The sequence below is a fragment of the Seriola dumerili genome, unplaced genomic scaffold (genome assembly GCF_002260705.1).
Source record: "Seriola dumerili isolate Sdu_G_001 unplaced genomic scaffold, Sdu_1.0 BDQW01000199.1, whole genome shotgun sequence".
NCBI classification, from domain to species: Eukaryota; Metazoa; Chordata; class Actinopteri; order Carangiformes; family Carangidae; genus Seriola; species Seriola dumerili.
In genome coordinates, this window is record NW_019174454.1 from 1 (window position 1) to 21,190 (window position 21,190).

At 36.7% G+C, this 21,190-nt stretch overlaps 1 protein-coding gene across 1 annotated transcript in view; it reads right to left on the reverse strand.

The window, feature by feature from the left end:
• Positions 1-5,295: 5,295 nt before the first annotated feature.
• Positions 5,296-21,190, reverse strand: part of LOC111228030 (septin-4-like) — a 50,160-nt gene continuing 34,265 nt past the window's right edge. The window contains exons 3-12 of the mRNA XM_022753805.1: positions 12,886-12,982; positions 12,677-12,763; positions 12,447-12,570; positions 12,148-12,282; positions 11,058-11,175; positions 10,754-10,855; positions 10,082-10,178; positions 9,699-9,861; positions 9,010-9,109; positions 5,296-7,338 (exon numbers count right to left, since the gene is read on the reverse strand). Of these exons, the coding sequence (XP_022609526.1) occupies positions 7,270-7,338; positions 9,010-9,109; positions 9,699-9,861; positions 10,082-10,178; positions 10,754-10,855; positions 11,058-11,175; positions 12,148-12,282; positions 12,447-12,570; positions 12,677-12,763; positions 12,886-12,982 (1,092 nt within the window). The 3' untranslated portion in view covers positions 5,296-7,269. The remainder of the gene's footprint in view (positions 7,339-9,009; positions 9,110-9,698; positions 9,862-10,081; positions 10,179-10,753; positions 10,856-11,057; positions 11,176-12,147; positions 12,283-12,446; positions 12,571-12,676; positions 12,764-12,885; positions 12,983-21,190) is intronic.

Here is a 21,190-nt window from a genome sequence, read left to right on the forward strand (position 1 = left end):
CTATGATATTTTTTGTCAATTTTATGCCCCAGTATACTAATATGTTTTTTGGCATTTTTATGACTTACTATACTCTGTTGTTCTACGCCTTAGCACACAATGTTGTTTTTATGGCTTTTTATGGCATAATAGATTATGATGTTTTTTTACGTTTTATGCCATACTATACCATGACGTTTTTTGTCAATTTTATGCCTAATCATACTATGTTTTTTTTTGGCATCATACTCTGTTGTTCTACGCCTTAGCACACAATGTTGTTTTTATGGCTTTTAATACCTTAATAAACTATGATGTTTTTTTGAGGTTTTATGCCGGTAATTATGTTTTTTTTCAGGTTCTATGACGTTTTTTGTCAATTTTATGCCTAATCATACTATGTTTTTTTTTGGCATCATACTCTGTTGTTCTACGCCTTAGCACACAATGTTGTTTTTATGGCTTTTAATACCTTAATAAACTATGATGTTTTTTTGAGGTTTTATGCCGGTAATTATGTTTTTTTTCAGGTTCTATGACGTTTTTTGTCAATTTTATGCCTAATCATACTATGTTTTTTTTTGGCATCATACTCTGTTGTTCTACGCCTTAGCACACAATGTTGTTTTTATGGCTTTTAATACCTTAATAAACTATGATGTTTTTTTGAGGTTTTATGCCGGTAATTATGTTTTTTTTCAGGTTCTATGACGTTTTTTGTCAATTTTATGCCTAATCATACTATGTTTTTTTTTGGCATCATACTCTGTTGTTCTACGCCTTAGCACACAATGTTGTTTTTATGGCTTTTAATACCTTAATAAACTATGATGTTTTTTTGAGGTTTTATGCCGGTAATTATGTTTTTTTTCAGGTTCTATGACGTTTTTTGTCAATTTTATGCCTAATCATACTATGTTTTTTTTTGGCATCATACTCTGTTGTTCTACGCCTTAGCACACAATGTTGTTTTTATGGCTTTTAATACCTTAATAAACTATGATGTTTTTTTGAGGTTTTATGCCGGTAATTATGTTTTTTTTCAGGTTCTATGACGTTTTTTGTCAATTTTATGCCTAATCATACTATGTTTTTTTTTGGCATCATACTCTGTTGTTCTACGCCTTAGCACACAATGTTGTTTTTATGGCTTTTAATACCTTAATAAACTATGATGTTTTTTTGAGGTTTTATGCCGGTAATTATGTTTTTTTTCAGGTTCTATGACGTTTTTTGTCAATTTTATGCCTAATCATACTATGTTTTTTTTTGGCATCATACTCTGTTGTTCTACGCCTTAGCACACAATGTTGTTTTTATGGCTTTTAATACCTTAATAAACTATGATGTTTTTTTGAGGTTTTATGCCGGTAATTATGTTTTTTTTCAGGTTCTATGACGTTTTTTGTCAATTTTATGCCTAATCATACTATGTTTTTTTTTGGCATCATACTCTGTTGTTCTACGCCTTAGCACACAATGTTGTTTTTATGGCTTTTAATACCTTAATAAACTATGATGTTTTTTTGAGGTTTTATGCCGGTAATTATGTTTTTTTTCAGGTTCTATGACGTTTTTTGTCAATTTTATGCCTAATCATACTATGTTTTTTTTTGGCATCATACTCTGTTGTTCTACGCCTTAGCACACAATGTTGTTTTTATGGCTTTTAATACCTTAATAAACTATGATGTTTTTTTGAGGTTTTATGCCGGTAATTATGTTTTTTTTCAGGTTCTATGACGTTTTTTGTCAATTTTATGCCTAATCATACTATGTTTTTTTTTGGCATCATACTCTGTTGTTCTACGCCTTAGCACACAATGTTGTTTTTATGGCTTTTAATACCTTAATAAACTATGATGTTTTTTTGAGGTTTTATGCCGGTAATTATGTTTTTTTTCAGGTTCTATGACGTTTTTTGTCAATTTTATGCCTAATCATACTATGTTTTTTTTTGGCATCATACTCTGTTGTTCTACGCCTTAGCACACAATGTTGTTTTTATGGCTTTTAATACCTTAATAAACTATGATGTTTTTTTGAGGTTTTATGCCGGTAATTATGTTTTTTTTCAGGTTCTATGACGTTTTTTGTCAATTTTATGCCTAATCATACTATGTTTTTTTTTGGCATCATACTCTGTTGTTCTACGCCTTAGCACACAATGTTGTTTTTATGGCTTTTAATACCTTAATAAACTATGATGTTTTTTTGAGGTTTTATGCCGGTAATTATGTTTTTTTTCAGGTTCTATGACGTTTTTTGTCAATTTTATGCCTAATCATACTATGTTTTTTTTTGGCATCATACTCTGTTGTTCTACGCCTTAGCACACAATGTTGTTTTTATGGCTTTTAATACCTTAATAAACTATGATGTTTTTTTGAGGTTTTATGCCGGTAATTATGTTTTTTTTCAGGTTCTATGACGTTTTTTGTCAATTTTATGCCTAATCATACTATGTTTTTTTTTGGCATCATACTCTGTTGTTCTACGCCTTAGCACACAATGTTGTTTTTATGGCTTTTAATACCTTAATAAACTATGATGTTTTTTTGAGGTTTTATGCCGGTAATTATGTTTTTTTTCAGGTTCTATGACGTTTTTTGTCAATTTTATGCCTAATCATACTATGTTTTTTTTTGGCATCATACTCTGTTGTTCTACGCCTTAGCACACAATGTTGTTTTTATGGCTTTTAATACCTTAATAAACTATGATGTTTTTTTGAGGTTTTATGCCGGTAATTATGTTTTTTTTCAGGTTCTATGACGTTTTTTGTCAATTTTATGCCTAATCATACTATGTTTTTTTTTGGCATCATACTCTGTTGTTCTACGCCTTAGCACACAATGTTGTTTTTATGGCTTTTAATACCTTAATAAACTATGATGTTTTTTTGAGGTTTTATGCCGGTAATTATGTTTTTTTTCAGGTTCTATGACGTTTTTTGTCAATTTTATGCCTAATCATACTATGTTTTTTTTTGGCATCATACTCTGTTGTTCTACGCCTTAGCACACAATGTTGTTTTTATGGCTTTTTATGCCTTAATAAACTATGAAATTTTTTTGAGGTTTTATGCCGGTAATTATGTTTTTTTTCAGGTTCTATGACGTTTTTTGTCAATTTTATGCCTTACTATACTATGTTGTTTTCTGGCATTTTATGACTTACTATACTCTGTTGTTCTATGCCTTAGCATACTATGTTGTTTTTATGGCTTTTTATGCCTGAATAACTATTATGTTTTTTTTACGTCTTATGCCATACTATACTGTGACGTTTTTTTCAATTTGATGCCTTACTATACTATGTTTTTTTTTTGGCATTTTTATGACTTACTATACTCTGTTGTTCTATGCCTTAACATACTATGTTGTTTTTATGACTTTTTATGCCTTAATAAACTATGATGTTTTTCTGATATTTTATGCCAAACTATACTATGACGTTATTTGTCAATTTTATGGCCCCCTATACTATGTTGTTTTTTGGCATTTTTATGACTTACTATACTCTGTTGTTCTATGCCTTAACATACTATGTTGTTTTTATGACTTTTTATGCCTTAATAAACTATGATGTTTTTTTGATATTTTATGCCAAACTATACTATGACGTTTTTTGTCAATTTTATGGCCCCCTATACTATGTTGTTTTTTTGCATTTTTATGACTTACTATACTCTGTTGTTCTATGCCTTAACATACTATGTTGTTTTTATGACTTTTTATGCCTTAATAAACTATGATGTTTTTTTGATATTTTATGCCAAACTATACTATGACGTTTTTTGTCAATTTTATGGCCCCCTATACTATGTTGTTTTTTTGCATTTTTATGACTTACTATACTCTGTTGTTCTATGCCTTAGCATACTATGTTGTTTTTATGGTTTTTTATGCCTTAATAAACTATGATGTTTTTTTGAGGTTTTATGCCATACTATACTATGACGTTTTTTTTCAATTTTATGCCTTACTATACTATGTTGTTTTTTGGCATTTTTATGACTTACTATACTCTGTTGTTCTATGCCTTAGCATACTATGTTGTTTTTATGACTTTTTATGCCTTAATTTACTATGATGTTTTTTTTTACGTTTTATGCCATAATATAGTATGTTTTTTTTTGTCATTTTTATGACTTACTATACTCTGTTGTTCTATGCCTTAGCATACTATGTTTTTTTTATGACTTTTTATGCCTTAATAAACCATGTTGTTTTTATGGCTTTTTATGCCCTACTATACTGTGACGTTTTTTGGCACTTTTATGGGTTAGTATACTATATCATTTCTTGGTATTTTTATGACTTACTATACTCTGTTGTTCCATGACTTAGGACGCTATGTTGTTTTTATCACTTTTCATGCCTTGCTATAGTATGACGTTTTTATGCCTTACTAAACAATGATGTTTCTTTGACATATTTTGCCTTCCTATACTATGACATTTTCTGACATTTTTTGCCGTACTATAATATGACACTTTTTGCTCTACTATACTATGACGTTTTTCATGCCTTACTATACTATGACATTTTTAAAATTTTTTTGCCTTACTATATACTATGACGTTTTTGCACCTTACTATACAATGACTTTTTTATGACTCACTATAGGATGACTTTTTATGCCTTATTATACTATGATGTTTCTTAATGCCTTAGTATAATATGTCATGTTTTGACTTTCCATCCCATCAGATAGACGTCAAATCCATCAAAGGCAGCGACTAGTCACACAATAAAGATTTGTTTTACAAGTTCTAGAAAGGTCTATATTTTAACCTAAATCTTTAATGGCCCTCACAAGCTAATTAACAAGCAATTAACTGACACCTGAGGGGGCGGGGCCACATTCATCAGCCTTTGATGAGGCAGCTGCCTTCAAGTCAGAAATCCGTTCACAAAAGTTCAAAATTTTACTGCAAAATATACAATTGCTAATTATATATTTTGTTGATTTTTTAAGGTATAAATATACTATAAGTAAAATGAACCCAGACAGAACTTTTTTTTATTACATGCAAGTAAGTTAGTGCTGACTAATTCCTCCTTTGTTAACTGTCAAGCTATGTTACTATGTGCTAAGCATGAGGGTGGAAATATATTGCTTTTGGGTTTTGTGGCAGCCAGTGACACAGGAAACATTGCATGGATAGAGGAAAGAAATGCCTCCAATAAATATCAGCAAATTCTGGATGCAAATGTCCTCCAGTCAGTGAAGAATGAAAAGAAAAATCTGAAGCTTTTTACTTTAATAAAAAAAACAAACAAACAAATGTAATTTGCACATGTGCCCAGATGTTTGCGTACAACTGTAATGCATTGTTTGAACTGATGAAAATCTAATTCAGGATTAGTTGATTAAATTTTGTGACAGCTTAAAAACTCATTTATTAAAATCAAGTCATGGCATTCAGTTCTTCTTTTGTTTTCACTAAATAAAGCAAAACCCGATGTGTGATGGAGACATGAAATTATATTCATATTTTATTACAATATTAGAATTTGTACATATTGTCCTCTCCATCTGCATTTCATTTATAAATTTATTACATAAATATACTCCAAAAAGTAGAATAACAAAAGACAAATTTAATATAAAACAAACAAATTAAGAAAAGAGGAAGAAAAAGAAATACCTGACTCTGGGACAGAAGCTCAAGGAATGTTTTTTTTTTTTTTTTTTTTAAACAAAGGTCACATGACACGGCAGAGTCATCTCATTTTCAAAAAAATAAGGTTTGTACTTGCAACATGAAAACAATTAGCAAAAGAGTCAAGTTCATTCACTAATTCTGATCATTGCTCTTGGCTTTGATAAGTTATTCCAAAACAATATTCTTCATGTCAATACAAAACAAAACTCACACTTTGAAAAGGAAAATTTAGGACAATTAAGTTTGCCATTGTTGGCCTTGGTTATAAGATAAATGTTAAGGTTAGCACATGTCCAACATATGAGTTCCCTTCAAGTGAGGAAATCGTAACAAAAAAAAAACAAAAAAACAAAAAAAAATACAACTCATCTCAATTTATTTCCCGTGACAGTTGAGAGGCTACATATTTTCATTGCCCATAAATAACCTTATGGTCACTACATTGATCTGCAATCTGAGTAACCTTTATAAAACACATGCAAAAATAAATAGACTGCATGGCCTCTAATGCAACCCTTCCCTTGGACACTCAGTTCATGCAAAACAAAGGTCTTGTCTTATCATCTCTGACCATAACAGGTATCATCAGCTCTCACATGTGACCTCTTGATGGTTCTGTCATGATACAGCCATGTATGAGATGAAGTGATTCTGAAACAACTCTGCTTTGGGGAATTCTCCAAATAATAAAGGACTTCTCGTCATTTAAAAAGTTGTATTATTTTAAATGTTTATATGGAAATCAGTAAGCAGTGGTTTCTAATGTGAGTTAAGACTGGCATTGAGCAGAGCTGCTTACATCCATGCTCTCAGGCAGCGGAGGTGGCAACTATGATAAACATGCAGACACTAATCAAACAAAAATTTAAATGAAAAAAATCATTGTGTAAAGATTTGACCAAATTAACCAAGAGGAACCTCTACATAAAACAAATTTTCATACATAATGTTGAACAGTGTTGTAAGGAGTAGTTAAATAAAACCAGGAACGCGTTCAGTAAAAGATGAAAAACAGTAGAAAAAATGTTTATGAGTGTAATATAGAAAATTAAATTATGACAGTATATATGCATTTTGGCCTATAATGATAATAAAAATAAACACTTGCACCAGAAAAGCGTGCTTATAAAAAATCTGAGCAGGTCACCAGTACTTAGATGTAAACCTCATAAACACCTTACGTAAAAAAATAAAACAAAACAACACCCCTGTGATCATGTGGCTAAATAAAGTTCAGATATGTGAACTAACCCTCAAACTAGAGACAGATTTATCCAAGCAAACATCAAACCTGTCCATTTTTTAAAATATTTTTGACAGAACAGAACAGAACAGTGAAGAGGAGGCGGGTTGAGTGCTTTGCAGCAGTGGTGCCATTAATGTCAGAGATTCTGAAGAGGATAAAGGGAGTCGTTAAACTGCAAATGTCAGATCATCTTACTACCTCCTCGCAGGTCCCTGATCCATGTGTAATGTGCTGCTGATGAGGTTGAGTGGTGGTTGGGTGGACATGTAGGGATGTCAATGTCCTAGAGAGGAATAAAGGTTTCCTGGGTGTGTGTTTCTTTTAATCCCAGTGAACGAGAGACATGTACACCTTTGACTGGTGTACTGATTTAATATGTGTCTTTCTGAGTGTGCATTTGATCCTGGATCCTCTGGAGCATCTCCTGCATCCGTCGCAACTGTGAGAAGAGATGAGATGAGTGTTAGTACCACAGTTTGATGTGATACATCTATTATTTTACACATCCACTATTACATTTTTGGCAGTACGAAGTCTGGACATGTCAACAGGCTGTGCAGTCTTTTCTACAAGCTAATTATTTACACATGACTGCACAGACAACAAATCAATAACACTCAGGAGATGAGTCTGTTCTTTCCAGATCACGTGACCTGTGCTGGCAGATGGCAGGGAACCTCTGGTTCCTCTTCACCTACACTACAAAATATTTAATATTATAAAAGCTGCATTTCAGGATATTAAAATATACTCATATCAGTTAGCAGATTTTGTATTATTTTCTGTGAAAAATCAAATATATATAGTTGTTGTTGTTGATTTTCTGGAAACTGGCAAAAGTTAAGCAGCACAATAGTTTGATTGTCAGTTTCAGTTGTTATCGATTGTACTGTGCTGTGATTGTACTTTGTGCAGTGCATTATATGGGCTGACTATAACATCCATTTCCACATTCCCAACAGACTGAGATAGTATGACGTTACAGTTATAATTCAGTAATATTGGTTAAAAAAAACCCCAAATAAAACAAAAAAAACAACTGAGGACAAATGATCTCTTTATTTGACAAAATAAATGATTTTAATGGGGAAGAGGGAAAGAACTTGAATGAACACTAACACCATGTACAATGATGTATGTCTGCTTCATTTACCTAACTGGAAAATAATCACAGTGACTGGGGTCATAATGTATGTGAAGAATTAAAATATTAGGAACATGAAAGGAATAATATCTCAACTAATAATATTTCCCCTAAGAGTATTCCTTCTAACCAAAACCTAATCTGCTGATTTTTCTGCCAAAGAAACAATTATATCATATTTTATACTGTTTTTATTTAGCCCGTGAATATAATTACTGGGGTACTGAAAATAATTGTTGAATTCTTTCCTTAGGTGTTTGCACTGCACTGGGAGTGTTGAACCAACCATGGAACAAGTTTATTAACCCAGGGCTAAAAGCAGTTCTAACTCTTTCAAACGTGGGATAATATTTTTTCTCAGCTCAAGGTAAAATCTGGGGCTATAGAAACTGCCCAAAAATTGAAAAACCTGCCCATGTTCTACATATGATGACCTCCACGGATTAAAACGTCCACTGGCTCCTCCTCCCTGGGTAAAGGTCTCATTTTATGATGAGTATAAAGGAACATATTCAACATATTCAGTGTTGTGCAAAATTAGAGGTTGCCAGGATGTAACCTTAAGTGCACAGCTGCTAGAAGGTGGAGCACATATAAAATAGAAGTAATTATGCTTTAAGTTCCTGTGGCAAACTCTTTTCCTACCCTGAGTTCAAAGGTCCAGAGGACTTGGGAGGACAGGGGGAGAAGAGATTTGAATGTATAATTACACTAATTCATGTTTTTGAGGCTACTCATTGTCAGCTTCAGAAAACATGACATGAGTGTGCATCATAGAAAGATTATATTTAAATAAAATATGTGAGTTAAAGATACTCAGAGAGCTTCATCTTCTGCCTGATCTGAGTGTGTCTCTGGGTCAGGATGAGCGTCTGAGTGCCCATGCTGGTCAAAACTGTGTTCAGACTTGTGGTTGTGACCACGTTGGTGCTGGTGTGACTCCAGTTCATGGTCTGCGTGCCGTACCTCCTCATCTTTCTCTCGGATGAGCTTTTCTGTCTCACTGTCCGTCACTCCGGGCACCACGGGGATTGGGAAGTCTGTACCACTCTCCCTGGTTAGTTTACTGCAGAGAGATACATGGTGTAGAGTTCAACATTTAATATTTACAGCCAGTTTTTGATTTTCATTTTTCATGTTTATTTCAATTTATTTTCAAGGCTGAAACTCTACTGATCACAATCATCACAAGCATCAAAACTATAATCTGCATACACAACATGTAAGGTAACTAAAATCTGCCTTTAGGCACCAAGTGATGTGTAATCAGCTGCTGAAGTCTGTCTAACTAATGCTGTTGACAAACCTCATTAACACAATACACCAAAAAACACCAGGAGCTTGTGTGTGCCTGTGTGGATGAATATAGGATAAACCCTTAGCCATTAAATGCATGGAAAAGCAAGGATAAATATCTGATTAATGCAAGGCTGTGAATTAAACAAGTAATGATTACATGTTTAAGAAATGAAACCTATCGTTTAATTAAAATCACTACCTTCTCTACAAAAATATTATTTTATTATCTCTATCTTTATCTTGGCGTCTAATATTGAAATTTTCTACACTTCAAATCTGTGTGTGAAATCCACCAAAATAAAAGAGAGTGTAGTTCTGTGTTTCCATGTGTGTCCTCTGATTCAGTGTGAGCATACTTGCGGTTACGTTCCTTCACGACCATGCGGGTCATGCTCTGGATACACTGGGCTCTGTAGTTCTCGTAGTGGGTCTCCCGTGTCACGTCCTTGAGATCTTGCATGTGTGTGCGAACGAGCATGTTCCTCAGCTTCACGAAATCACAGTGTGCCGAGTTCTCCACTGTAAACAACAGTGTGAAGGTCAATTTCAGCAATATATTGAGTGTTCTTCAAAAACTCCAAATGCTGAATCACTGCCATTGTCATTAGCAGCTATACAAAAATGTATGCAGTGTCTCTAAAGGCTTAAGATGCTACAAATGATCTTGATAATGTTTTTTTTATATTCTTTTCCTACAAATCAAACCTTAATTTGCAATGGACTTGGAGAATGGGTTTACCTTCTACGATGCCCCAGGGATACAGACGGCCCCGCACCCTTTTCCCTTTGGCCTCCACTACTGTGTTGCTGCCAATTACTGCAAAGGGAATGCTTTCCTTTTGGGGAGAACAGAGAGGGTCATAAAATTAAAAAAGGTGTTTCAAAAATATCTGGCAGCGGAGGGTGTAGATGAGTCGACTGGTGCAGTACTGAGTGGTGCAGTGCAGATGTGTTCATGACGTTTTGTTTTTTCTTTCCACACTTGCCTCCTCAGTGCCTTTGTCCTGTTCTCTAGAACATCTTTCCTTTTCTTCCTAATCTCTGTTTAATGTCATTTGGAGTAATAATTAATATTTTTTTAACCTCCAACTCTTTAACATTAAACACTGACTTACTTCATTTTCAAACCTTACCATTCATTTTTTGAAGTCTTCTATCTTTTATTCCCATTTTTTAACACAATGCTTTTATCAGAGGCTACTCAAGGTCAGAAGAAGTCAGTAGTGGAGTGACGATCAAGGTCATGTATTATATGGTCTGTAAATTCAAATTAACAGAATTAGGACAATAACATAGTTTTGTGTCTAAAAATTAAAATCCTGTTTTTCGTTTGTTGTTGTTCGTTATCGTGTGAGCATTCAGTTTTCAGGTGTTTTCATTTGATGCTGTGCCCCCGATGCTTTGACTCTACCTTCAGCTCGAGGTCCTGCTGCTTGAATTCCTCGTCTTCGTCAGAGTCACAGTCAGGGAACTGGTATATCTTGATACCATATTGCTCAATCTCCTCTCTGATCTGCAGGGAAACATAGGCAGGAGAGAGTACAGAGTGAAATTATGTTTCCAATGTAAAAGTGTGAGTAATATGATCAGTGATGACACGTGTGAAGACTTCTTTCATGAGGAAACAAATGCATCTCTGCTGTGTAATTGCAGTTTCATTAATGGGATGAAACACAAGTACAGATCAACAGTTTATTGATTGAGATCTGTCTTACCTTGATTTTCTTTTTCTTCACCTCACTCGGGGTGAGTGTGTCGGCTTTGGCCAGAACAGGGACGATGTTAACCTTCTCATGGAGAGCTTTCATAAATTCCACATCCAAAGGCCGAAGGCTAGATGACACACAACACATACATAATGATACACAATACTCTCTATATGTAAGAAATTAACAATTTTTTAATATGAGGTGATATTTTTCAACCATTTATTTAGTTCATAGACAATTCCATAAATGCTGATGGACAGTCATTGGACGTTTTTGCAATAGTCATCCAGATGTGACTTTTTGTCGTCTTTTTGTCGTTTTTTTGACATTTGTTTTTAGCCTAATTTTGAACCAACTGTGAATTCATTTAGACCCGATTTCTAATTGTATCTTGACAATGTGAAGACACTGATTTGCCATAAATTTTTAGGCAATAACGCAATGTCTCTGGCAAATTGAATGATCGATCAGTGGTGGAAGAGGTTTGCTCTCTGAGTGACCTCTCACTGTGGTATGTGATGAGTAATGACTGAGGCTTATCAACAGAGGGAGCAGTTTCTCCATCACTGTGACTTTGAAAATTGCACTGCAGCATTACTCGAGGTTTATGGTATATTACTTGCTTAATGAGCGCAGTAATGTGGAACAGTGCATGTGCATAAATGCGCTGAAAAGTACCACATCAGCACTCAGCACAAACATTTGATTAGAGCAAAAGCGCTGCACCAGATGTAAATTCACCTGAAGGCAGCAGGGAACTGCTCTAACTCTGGGGCAAGAGCCCGCTGCATTAACAATTTATGGGGCTGAACGCACTGCAAGTAAACACTAGATATTTACAATAAATCTCAATTACTCAAGTTGATGTGTGTTCTTAGGACAAAGGATGTGAATACACATGCAAGCAGCTCTGATGTATGTTTTTTAAGGGAAAGTGAAGGTAATGGAAACATTAGCTCCTCCTCATTCTTAGCTGGAGGCTGATTATGATGTAAATACCAGCACAGAAAATTTCATACTGTGGTAAAGGGGTTAATTTTCCCCATTAAAAGAGAGGGAGGGCTAACTAATCCCTGGAGCTACAGCTTTGTCATACCCATGACCAAAGGGTGAGATGAAATAGAGGCAGCAGTGTACGCGGTTGTCCTGGATGTTCTTGCGGTTGAGGCCACTCTCGTCCCTGAAGTACTGCTCAAACTGCTGGTCGATGTAGTCAGCCACTGACTTCCAGCTACAGCAGAAACATACACAGGGACATTCAGTCTCTGAGGCAACAACTGCACTATTGCACATGACTTTTTAACTGCAGCAGAGTTCAGATGAGGTTATACAGCTGTACTCATAGGTTAATTTAGATTGAGGCCATGTTATTCATTGAAGATGTTTGACATGTACCATTCAGTGTTGTTCACAGCATCCCCAAACCCAGGTGTGTCCACAATGGTGAGCTTTAGTTTAACACCTTTCTCTTCTATATCCACTGTGTGTTTGGTGATTTCTACTGTTTGTGTGATTCGCTCTAGAGGACAGACACAAATAGACCACTGCTTTTAATATGAACCACGATATATTGTAGAACAAATATTTACAGGAAAAATTTGTATCAAAAGCTGAAGCTTCCTCACCTTCAGCATTGAGCAGCTTCCTATCTTTGTAAAGATCTGTAAGAAACAGACTGTTGACCAGAGTGGACTTTCCCAGGCCAGACTCCCCTTCAAACAAAGAACAACAAAGACAAAAGGAGTCAGGTTAGGACTGTGTGTTTAGCAATCTCTTGAAAGTTGAAGGCTCGGCTTAAGATCAAATTTCTGCTAATGTGCAGACAAGGATTTACCTGCCACCATGAGTGTGAAGTCAAATCCTTTCTTGACTGACTTGCGATGCACCTGGTTTGGCAATGTTGCAAAACCAACATATTCCTTGTCCTGGTCCTAAAAATGCAGACAACGATAAAAACACACCTTAGCATGTACATATGACTGTGAAAAAAAAATTTCAACGCGGTTATCAACAACTCCAAAAATTTGGTTGTCCCATTCACTTTCCCACAAGTAGACACATAAATAAAGTCAACAACCCAACAAGAGCAAAAAGCAATGCTACCATCTCAGAGTATCAAATACAACCTGTTTCACCAGAAGAAACATCAGCAAAATCAACTTTAAAAAAAAAAAACTACATAAAGCAACATTATTTTAGACTTTGCACAATCTCGCACAAGCTCTGTCACATACTATGAATTGTATCCATCAGTCTGAAGATGAACTGTTCAGCACATAACAACACACAGCCAGCTTTGCCTTCAAAGTCGAACTAAACCACACAGATCCTGTTCATCCTCTGGGTTTCTTGGCTGGACCCCCTTGTGTTACCTCATTATTGCTGTAAGGGTCAAATCGACCCCAGGGGCTCTTGGGCCTGGAGGGACTGATGGGGGACGGCAAGTCAAACTCCACACTTCTGCTCTGCGGCAAACTGGGGTCTGAACCTGAATCCGAATGCACCCTACCCGCCACAGGGGGCTGCAAATAAGATGGAGTGTGGGAGCGGTCTTCGCCCTCAGCTTCCCTGTCTGCATCATGAGGCTCAGGGTCATGATGGTGATGGTGGGGCTTGTGGTCATGCTCATGCCCTCCTTGGTGGTGAGGGTCTTGCATAATGTTCTCCACCTCTGAGTCGTCAGAATGGCTTGAATGCTAGAGAGACGCCATGGTTGAAGCGGGTGGATGAGGCGGTGAGGAGAACATGTTGGAAAAAAATAGAGGGTGGAGATGCAAAGATAGGTAGAGGGAAGAAGAAAGGTACAGAGACGATGTAGAAAGGAAGGGATAGAGATCCAGGGAGCAGAAAATGCACACTTTTAGAAACGATCGTAACATTTTATAGTGACGGAAAATAATTCTTGGTTTTAAAGTTTATAGAGGAGACGCACACAGACTAATGAAAAAATATTACTCAGGCAAAATGAATTACAATGTTGAAGTCTGACAAAAATAAAGTGCCCACTTAAAGTGTCAGAGAAGATGCTGTTTTGTTAACATAAAGTTAAAATATAATCTCAGTCTTGCACTTTAGCAAAATATTGATTTGAAAAGATGCTTCTTGTCTATCATTGTCTGACGGACAAGATAAAGACAAAATACAGACAAAAGGTAAGAAAACTGCTTAATCACTTTCTATCATTTTTAATGAGGATGGTGAACGATAACACCAGGCATCTATCTCAGTGGGTTTGCATGTTGTTGCATTTCTGCGAAAATAATATTCAATGAGCCTTAATACTTAGGCATAAATTTAATTGTACATTTCTGGAAGCAGAGAGTAATGTGCCATCAATTTTTCCAACATCTCTGACCACTTCATAAATTTTGCAGGGCCTATGTGAGGCAAAAGACTGTCTTTATGGTTGTTATTTGACGACAATATCAGTCATTAGGTACATAGTTTATTCTTCATTCCCAGATTTCCAGGCGTAATACACACTAAGATGTCAAAATAAAAAATAACAAAGTAAAGCTTTTCCTGTAAGAGGATACACAGCTGAAGTGTAAACTGCTGTGCATACTCCAGTTACCACAGCTCTCCAAGTCCCACAGACATACAGTAAGTCTCCCAGCTAGTCGAGTACAAAGATAAATAATGCAGTGACCCTCAGAAAGCAATGAGGCCATTTAAATTCAGCTGTAGGGCCTTACTGTGACTCTGCACTCACGTTATGTTTATGCACTATACATGAGCTGAGGGTTAAAAGTAGCATGGTTTTATAGACGGAGAGTAAAATGGAGAGTTTAGGAGTTTTGGTGGATGTCACCAGTACCTGTTCAGCATCATGGTTCCTGCTGTGATTAGGGGAAGCAGGGCAGGAGTCCTGCTCATCTGATGAAGAATGAGCCTCATGGTCACTGTCCTCCATTGCAACTGGGGCAATAGTGCACTCTGCAATCTCCAACCAGAAGGGAGGATGCATGAGGAGAGATTTATGAGGGCAAGGAAAAAAAAAAAAAAAAAAAAAAAGGGGGGGGGGGAAGAAGGGAGAAGGACCCCCAGAAAGTCCACCATGAGGAAATTAGGTGCATGAAGTTCAGGAGCCAGGAGCAGTATGACAGGAGGAGTGAATGTGTTCAGGCGAGACACATGAAGACAAGAAGGAAGATGGAACAAATATTAAATGATTAAACAAAGGCAAAGCAAGGACATATGAAACAACATACCATGTGCACACAGGAAATGGTATGATTGCAGAGCAGATAAGACGAGTGCTTGGTTGAGTAACCAGTAAGATGATTGACTGATCCATAATGGCATTTTGAGGGCAGTTGTTTCCACAGTCCAACCTGGCCTCCTGCCGCTACAGCACTGCCTAAAGTTATTAGTTCCTCTGATACCATCCTAGTCAGTGATTCAGGCACCAACAAAAATGCTCCACTCCAGCCGATGTCAGTGCCAGCAGATAAGACTAAATGGCCTAGCTGCATAATGCAGAGTATCATTCAAAGTTTCATGAACATTTGAAAACCAAAGTAAAACTCACTGATACAAACTTCTGTCTAAAGAGAATTCATTTAGCTCTTATTCCCTTAAATGTTATCTTTACTGGAGACCACTAGAAGCCTGATGCAAGTTTCATATCCTTCTATTACGGTTAAAAAGCTTCTCTAGTAATCGTAAAAAAATATTTTCTGTCATCACTTCGTGGATTTCTTTGCCCTCCATCCATGGTCAACAGTTTTAATTATGCTGTATTCAGAGCTTCAGGGCAGAAAAGAAATTGATAATTTCACAGTTTAGGAAAACAGTGACCTGCTTTCCTGTGCTACAACCAAAGCACTGAGATCAATGTCCCACATGGTGGATCCTATGACCTACATAGAAGAGATAGTCGATTGCAAAGCTCTGACAGCTTTGGAGCAGAAACACACAAACGTTTATCATTCGTTTCTTACTTTTTTCCCCTAAATTTTGGTGCATTAAAACAGACTTTTAGCAATATCAGCTGTAATCTCTCAGTAAAATCACAACTCACACTATTACAGAAACAACATCAAAGCACAAGCCAATTCTTCCTCAGAAAAGTGGATCATAAAAGTTGCAACACAACCATGCTCACTATCCCTCCATGCAGGGCCTCACCTCCTCTCTTGCAATGCCTCACCTGTGGTACCTTTTACCAGAGTGTAAAGCCTCTTCTTCTTGCCTCTGTGTAAACTGCTCTTCATGCCCACTCCAGCAGGCAGCAGGAAGCAGAGACCAGAGGCTCCAGCATTTATACGTCTCTGTCCCAGAGGACACAGTGTCCTTCAGCCCCATCGAGCCAGTCAGTGCCCCGGGGAACTGATCAGCAGCATTGATGAGCTACACGTCACCGCTCACAGGCTACACACCGACCCAAACACAAAGTACAGGCTCCAAATGCTGATTCTACTTAAAACTTTAAATGAAACATTTCACATCCATGATAGCAGAACATTTGGCATTTTATTTTGAAAAAATCATTTAAACAAGAAATCAAAGTTGTTGCCAAATAATTTTGTGTCATTTGACTAATGGATTTCACGACTACTCATTTCAGCTCATACATACAACAAAAAACTGAAACACTGATGCTCCAACAAAGCAAATACTACAGGTAGAGTAGTAATATAACAGAAAAGAACAAACTGTGTAACCTGTGTACCCACCAAACTGTAAGATGAGCCTCTTGAGCTGCTCATAATTACAAATGATATATTAAACATAACCTGGTATGCTAATGAGTTCTCTAATTAAGTTAATAAGTGAATTAATTATAAACTATTTATATGCCAGCATATCTGTCTCATACCACATTAAGCATTAAGGAGATTTCCTGATTCATATGCAAATATATGCAGCAAATTGCTCCAAAATTTTAACGAACTACTCTACAGGCTGTTTGTCTTTTCAAGACATCCCCCTCCCAGACACACGCACACGCACACACACAGACAAACACCACGACTCTAACAGCCTCACAAGATATGACACTGCCCTACAATATTTCTCCTCCTTTATTTTTTGTATGTGCATTACAAACTTAAAACTTACATTTACATCTCCATTGTTTTCTTCAAATGGAGAGTGCCTATGCTTTTCATCAACGTCAGAAGTCCACCCACTTACCTAAGCATTCCTGAACATGACCCTAGCTTTAGAGCTGGGTCACAGTTTTCCTCTCTAAGCCGCACATACTATCTGGTAACACTGTCTTTAAATCTAAGTGATCAGGCAGGCATTACTCTGTGCAGGTAATAGATTCACTTTCCAATAAGCACTCTAAAGCAGCTTTGAAAAACATAGAGACAAAGTCAAAATTGGAACAAGGTTAAACTTTTTCCTCTCCCACTGAACTTGCCAGGCCAGATCAGGCCATGATGTAATTATTCTTGATATTAAAGTATTAGGAAAAAAAAAATACAGTTACAGCTATAAAGACTTTAAGGGAATACAACAGGGGCTATGAAGCTATGAAGCTATGTCATTGTATCATTGGGATCTTTCTTTTCTATATGGCCACCTGGTTGCACAAATGGCCACAAACATAAATATTCTCTTAATTAGGGCTGCAACTAATGATTATTTTCATTAATTGTTAATCAATCTTATGATTATTCTTGCAATTAGTTGATTAATTGTTTTGTCTGTAAAATGCCACACAATAGTAAAAAACGCCTGTTATAACATATTCACTTATTATCGTGTATGACAAGAAGAAGCATCAAATGCTCACATTTGTTTGTAATTTTTGCTTAAAAATGACTAAAATGTTTATTCAGTTAAAATTAAATAATTGCCAGTAAATTTCCTGTTGATTGACAAAGTGATTGATTGACTAATCGTTGCACTTCTACTTGAGCTCTACATTTAATCAGTTTGAGTCAGCTGAAAGAAAAACATAGAGGAGCTGTAATTAATCTCACAAGAAAGCAGATGCACAAGATGAACAGAGATTAACACAGCTCAAGAACAAAGATGTTTGTTATGGAGAGGAGTTTGATGACATCATGCTTTTCAGTGGGACAGACCGTCCAATCAGAGCTGCTTGGTGTTCCTGGAACACAGCTGTGTGAAGTATGAAAAGCTCAGGGTTTGAGATTTGTCTTCCTATTCCCTCCTTCAGGAAAAGCGATATAGGAGAATTATTACACTTAAGTAATCTTAGAGGTTCAATAAAGAAGAGAGATTTGATCTGATTTTACTGTGTGTGCTGTTTCCACATGCAACTATTTCCATTAGTCCAGATCCTAACTTTATTAAGCCGTCTGAGTTTCTGCTGTCACATAGAGGCAATAATACTTGATCCTTGGCGTGAATTGAATCCCACTCAATTGCTCTTTTGCGTCACTCCCTTAACTCCAGTTTTCCAAAGATCCACTGCAATCCAGGTGGAAGTCTGACTCTTCAAAAATGACCAGAAACTTGAATTATGTACAGTGTGCAGGATAGACTGATGGCTTAAGAAAGTGCTAAATGCAGGATGTTTGAATATTGGCAACTGTTTCTGTCCGTGCCCTGCCCAACAGTTTTAATAACATACTGAGATCTGCAACAGCTCCCTCTGACAAGTCTCATTGGCAGGTATTTCTCATATGTCAGCCTGTTCAAGCTGAGTAGCATGACCACAGCCAACAGAAAACCAAAGTCAGGCTATCGTGTGTGTAACAGATAAATCGATATACTCATGAACATATGACTGACTGGACAGAAAAGCTGTACCATGCACAATAACAGATCCCAACATTGTTCCTGTCAAAAAAAGAACATACACCTGCAGGTAAGTCAAGAAGTTTGGAAAGAGCATCCAAACACTCTGACCTCTTTCCCTAACTGTAGGATTTACAGAAATGTCCCCCCATTATGCAATATTAATTAGATGATGTGAAAACAATCTTCTATAACTAGAATAAAACCTAATGGGCTCTGACATTAATTTCACACATTTCTCATTAGACTACCACACAGAGGCTCCCACTGGAACGAGTCTCAGCTGAGATCTCAGCCAATTATAATTTCCATAATTGGCCCAAGTGACATTTCAGTTCCTCTTAAGGGTCAGTTCATCATGAGCGATATACTGAATCAATCAGTAAACTTCATCATCAGTGATGCCACTCAGAGCTTTCCAGTGAAAAAACTGAATAAGTGAGCCTCCGTCCAGGTGAAACCACAGTGAGGCTAGTTCAGGTCCAATACTGGCATGACACAGCTGAGGCCTCTGAGTGAGACACATGGCGGGAAATGCCTCAAAAACACAGAGGCTCAGGAACTACTACTAATAAGCCTTCGTATACAATAGAACAACTCAAGCCCACTTGGCTTTAAAGACTTCCTCACATTACATAAAAATTCATTCACAGTTTCTACATAGCCAAATAAATGAGAGGGGGGAAATTAAACAATGGTATGTAGACAGGAACATTAAGCCTTTGGTAATGACATCATATCTTACTTTGTCAACAGCTGTTTCTTTGGCATTTCCTGCAACACTGATAAAAATGCACTTGTGTATTGATGCCTCTGAACAGACTTTCATTCTGACCTCCACTTTGTACCTAATCTAAGATCCCCTCTCTCGAGGATATGTTGGCCTGGAATGTCCTGTTTGTCGTGTAAAATAAGTAAAGTGGGTCTAAAGCAACAATTTGACCACAAATTGCATATACAATTAGTTTATTGCATATACAGTCCAGACCAATGCTTCCAATCATTTTAATGAAATTTAATAAGCACTCTGAGAGGCAAATGGCAGGTTGCTGCACAATAAAAAAACAAATAATGTCCTCTGCAGTCCTTCAGTCAAGGAGACCACTGTAAGAAAGATAACCTCTTGGGTTCAGAGAGACATATTTTACGATGGGACTACAATCTTCAATAAATAAAGTATCTATCTATCTATCTATCTATCTATCTATCTATCTATCTATCTATCTATCTATCTATCTATCTATCTATCTATCTCTTAACAGCTGGCCTGTACAGTCCCTGAAAAACAATTGAAGGACATGAAACCCAGTTCAACATAAGCAAGTTGTGTGGTTGACTACGCTGCTTTGTTACTGTTGGAGCATGGTAGTGGGTTTGGCTGCCACAGCGCTGATGGATGATGATTTGTTGCATGAAACACAGCTCTCAGGGGAAAGCCCACTTCAAATGCTCCCTGTATGACATGGGAAATGCAATCAGATGCAACCAAAAGTCATAAAGAAACCATACAGTATGTTGTTATTGACCCTCTATGATGAAAAGAGATTTCAGCTCCAGAGGAAATGCTTTCAACAGAGTCGTTTATAATCCAGCTACAATAATTACTACGCCATTATTCAATGAATGCTAAATTATTTTTTCTTGGCAGACTTCACCCTTGTTGGCAGGAATGCTTACTTAACTGTAACTGCTGGTCAAGTGTGGAAGATGGCGCACACCATGGGTTGCTTTTACCACTTTATACACACGGTGATCTTAAGCTCATCTTGAATTCTAGTTTTTCAAGAAAAAGCATTAATATAAATGTGGCCATTCACTCCAGAAACAATGCTCTATGTTTACTCCTCCTTAAAAAGTGAATGTTATGGAACGCACAGTCTGAATACCAGTGAGGTTTTCCCTTGTGGCGAGGCCAGTAGCAGGTGGTGAAGTGAGCCATGTGCGCTCTGTGTGAATGCTGTGGTTGTTTGGATAGTTATAGCAGGGCTCTGTGTGATGCTGGCTCAGAACAGGGAGAGAGAGAGACAGAAATAGACCCCCCCCCCCCCCCCCCCCCCCCAGACACCCACACACACACACACACTCCCATAGCTATAGAGCTCATGCAAATTTACCCCTGTCCAAAACTCCAACATATAAAACACAATTAGGAGTTACATTTCTGTCTGCTTTACCAGCATATGTAAGTCAAAGAAAGTTAAAAGAGGCCAGTACCCTAAAGTTGCATGCAGGCAGACACTCACACCACACTCAATGCATTAAGCTGTCGCACTTAATCAATACTTGCGTGTTTTAACATCTTGCAAACTGACAGCAGGGAAAAGCTCTCCACTATGTTCTCCAGTCACGTGGAAAACAGATATTCTAAATTCTTTCTGTAGCTTAGCAGAAAATTGTCATTACTTGTGCAAAATCATATT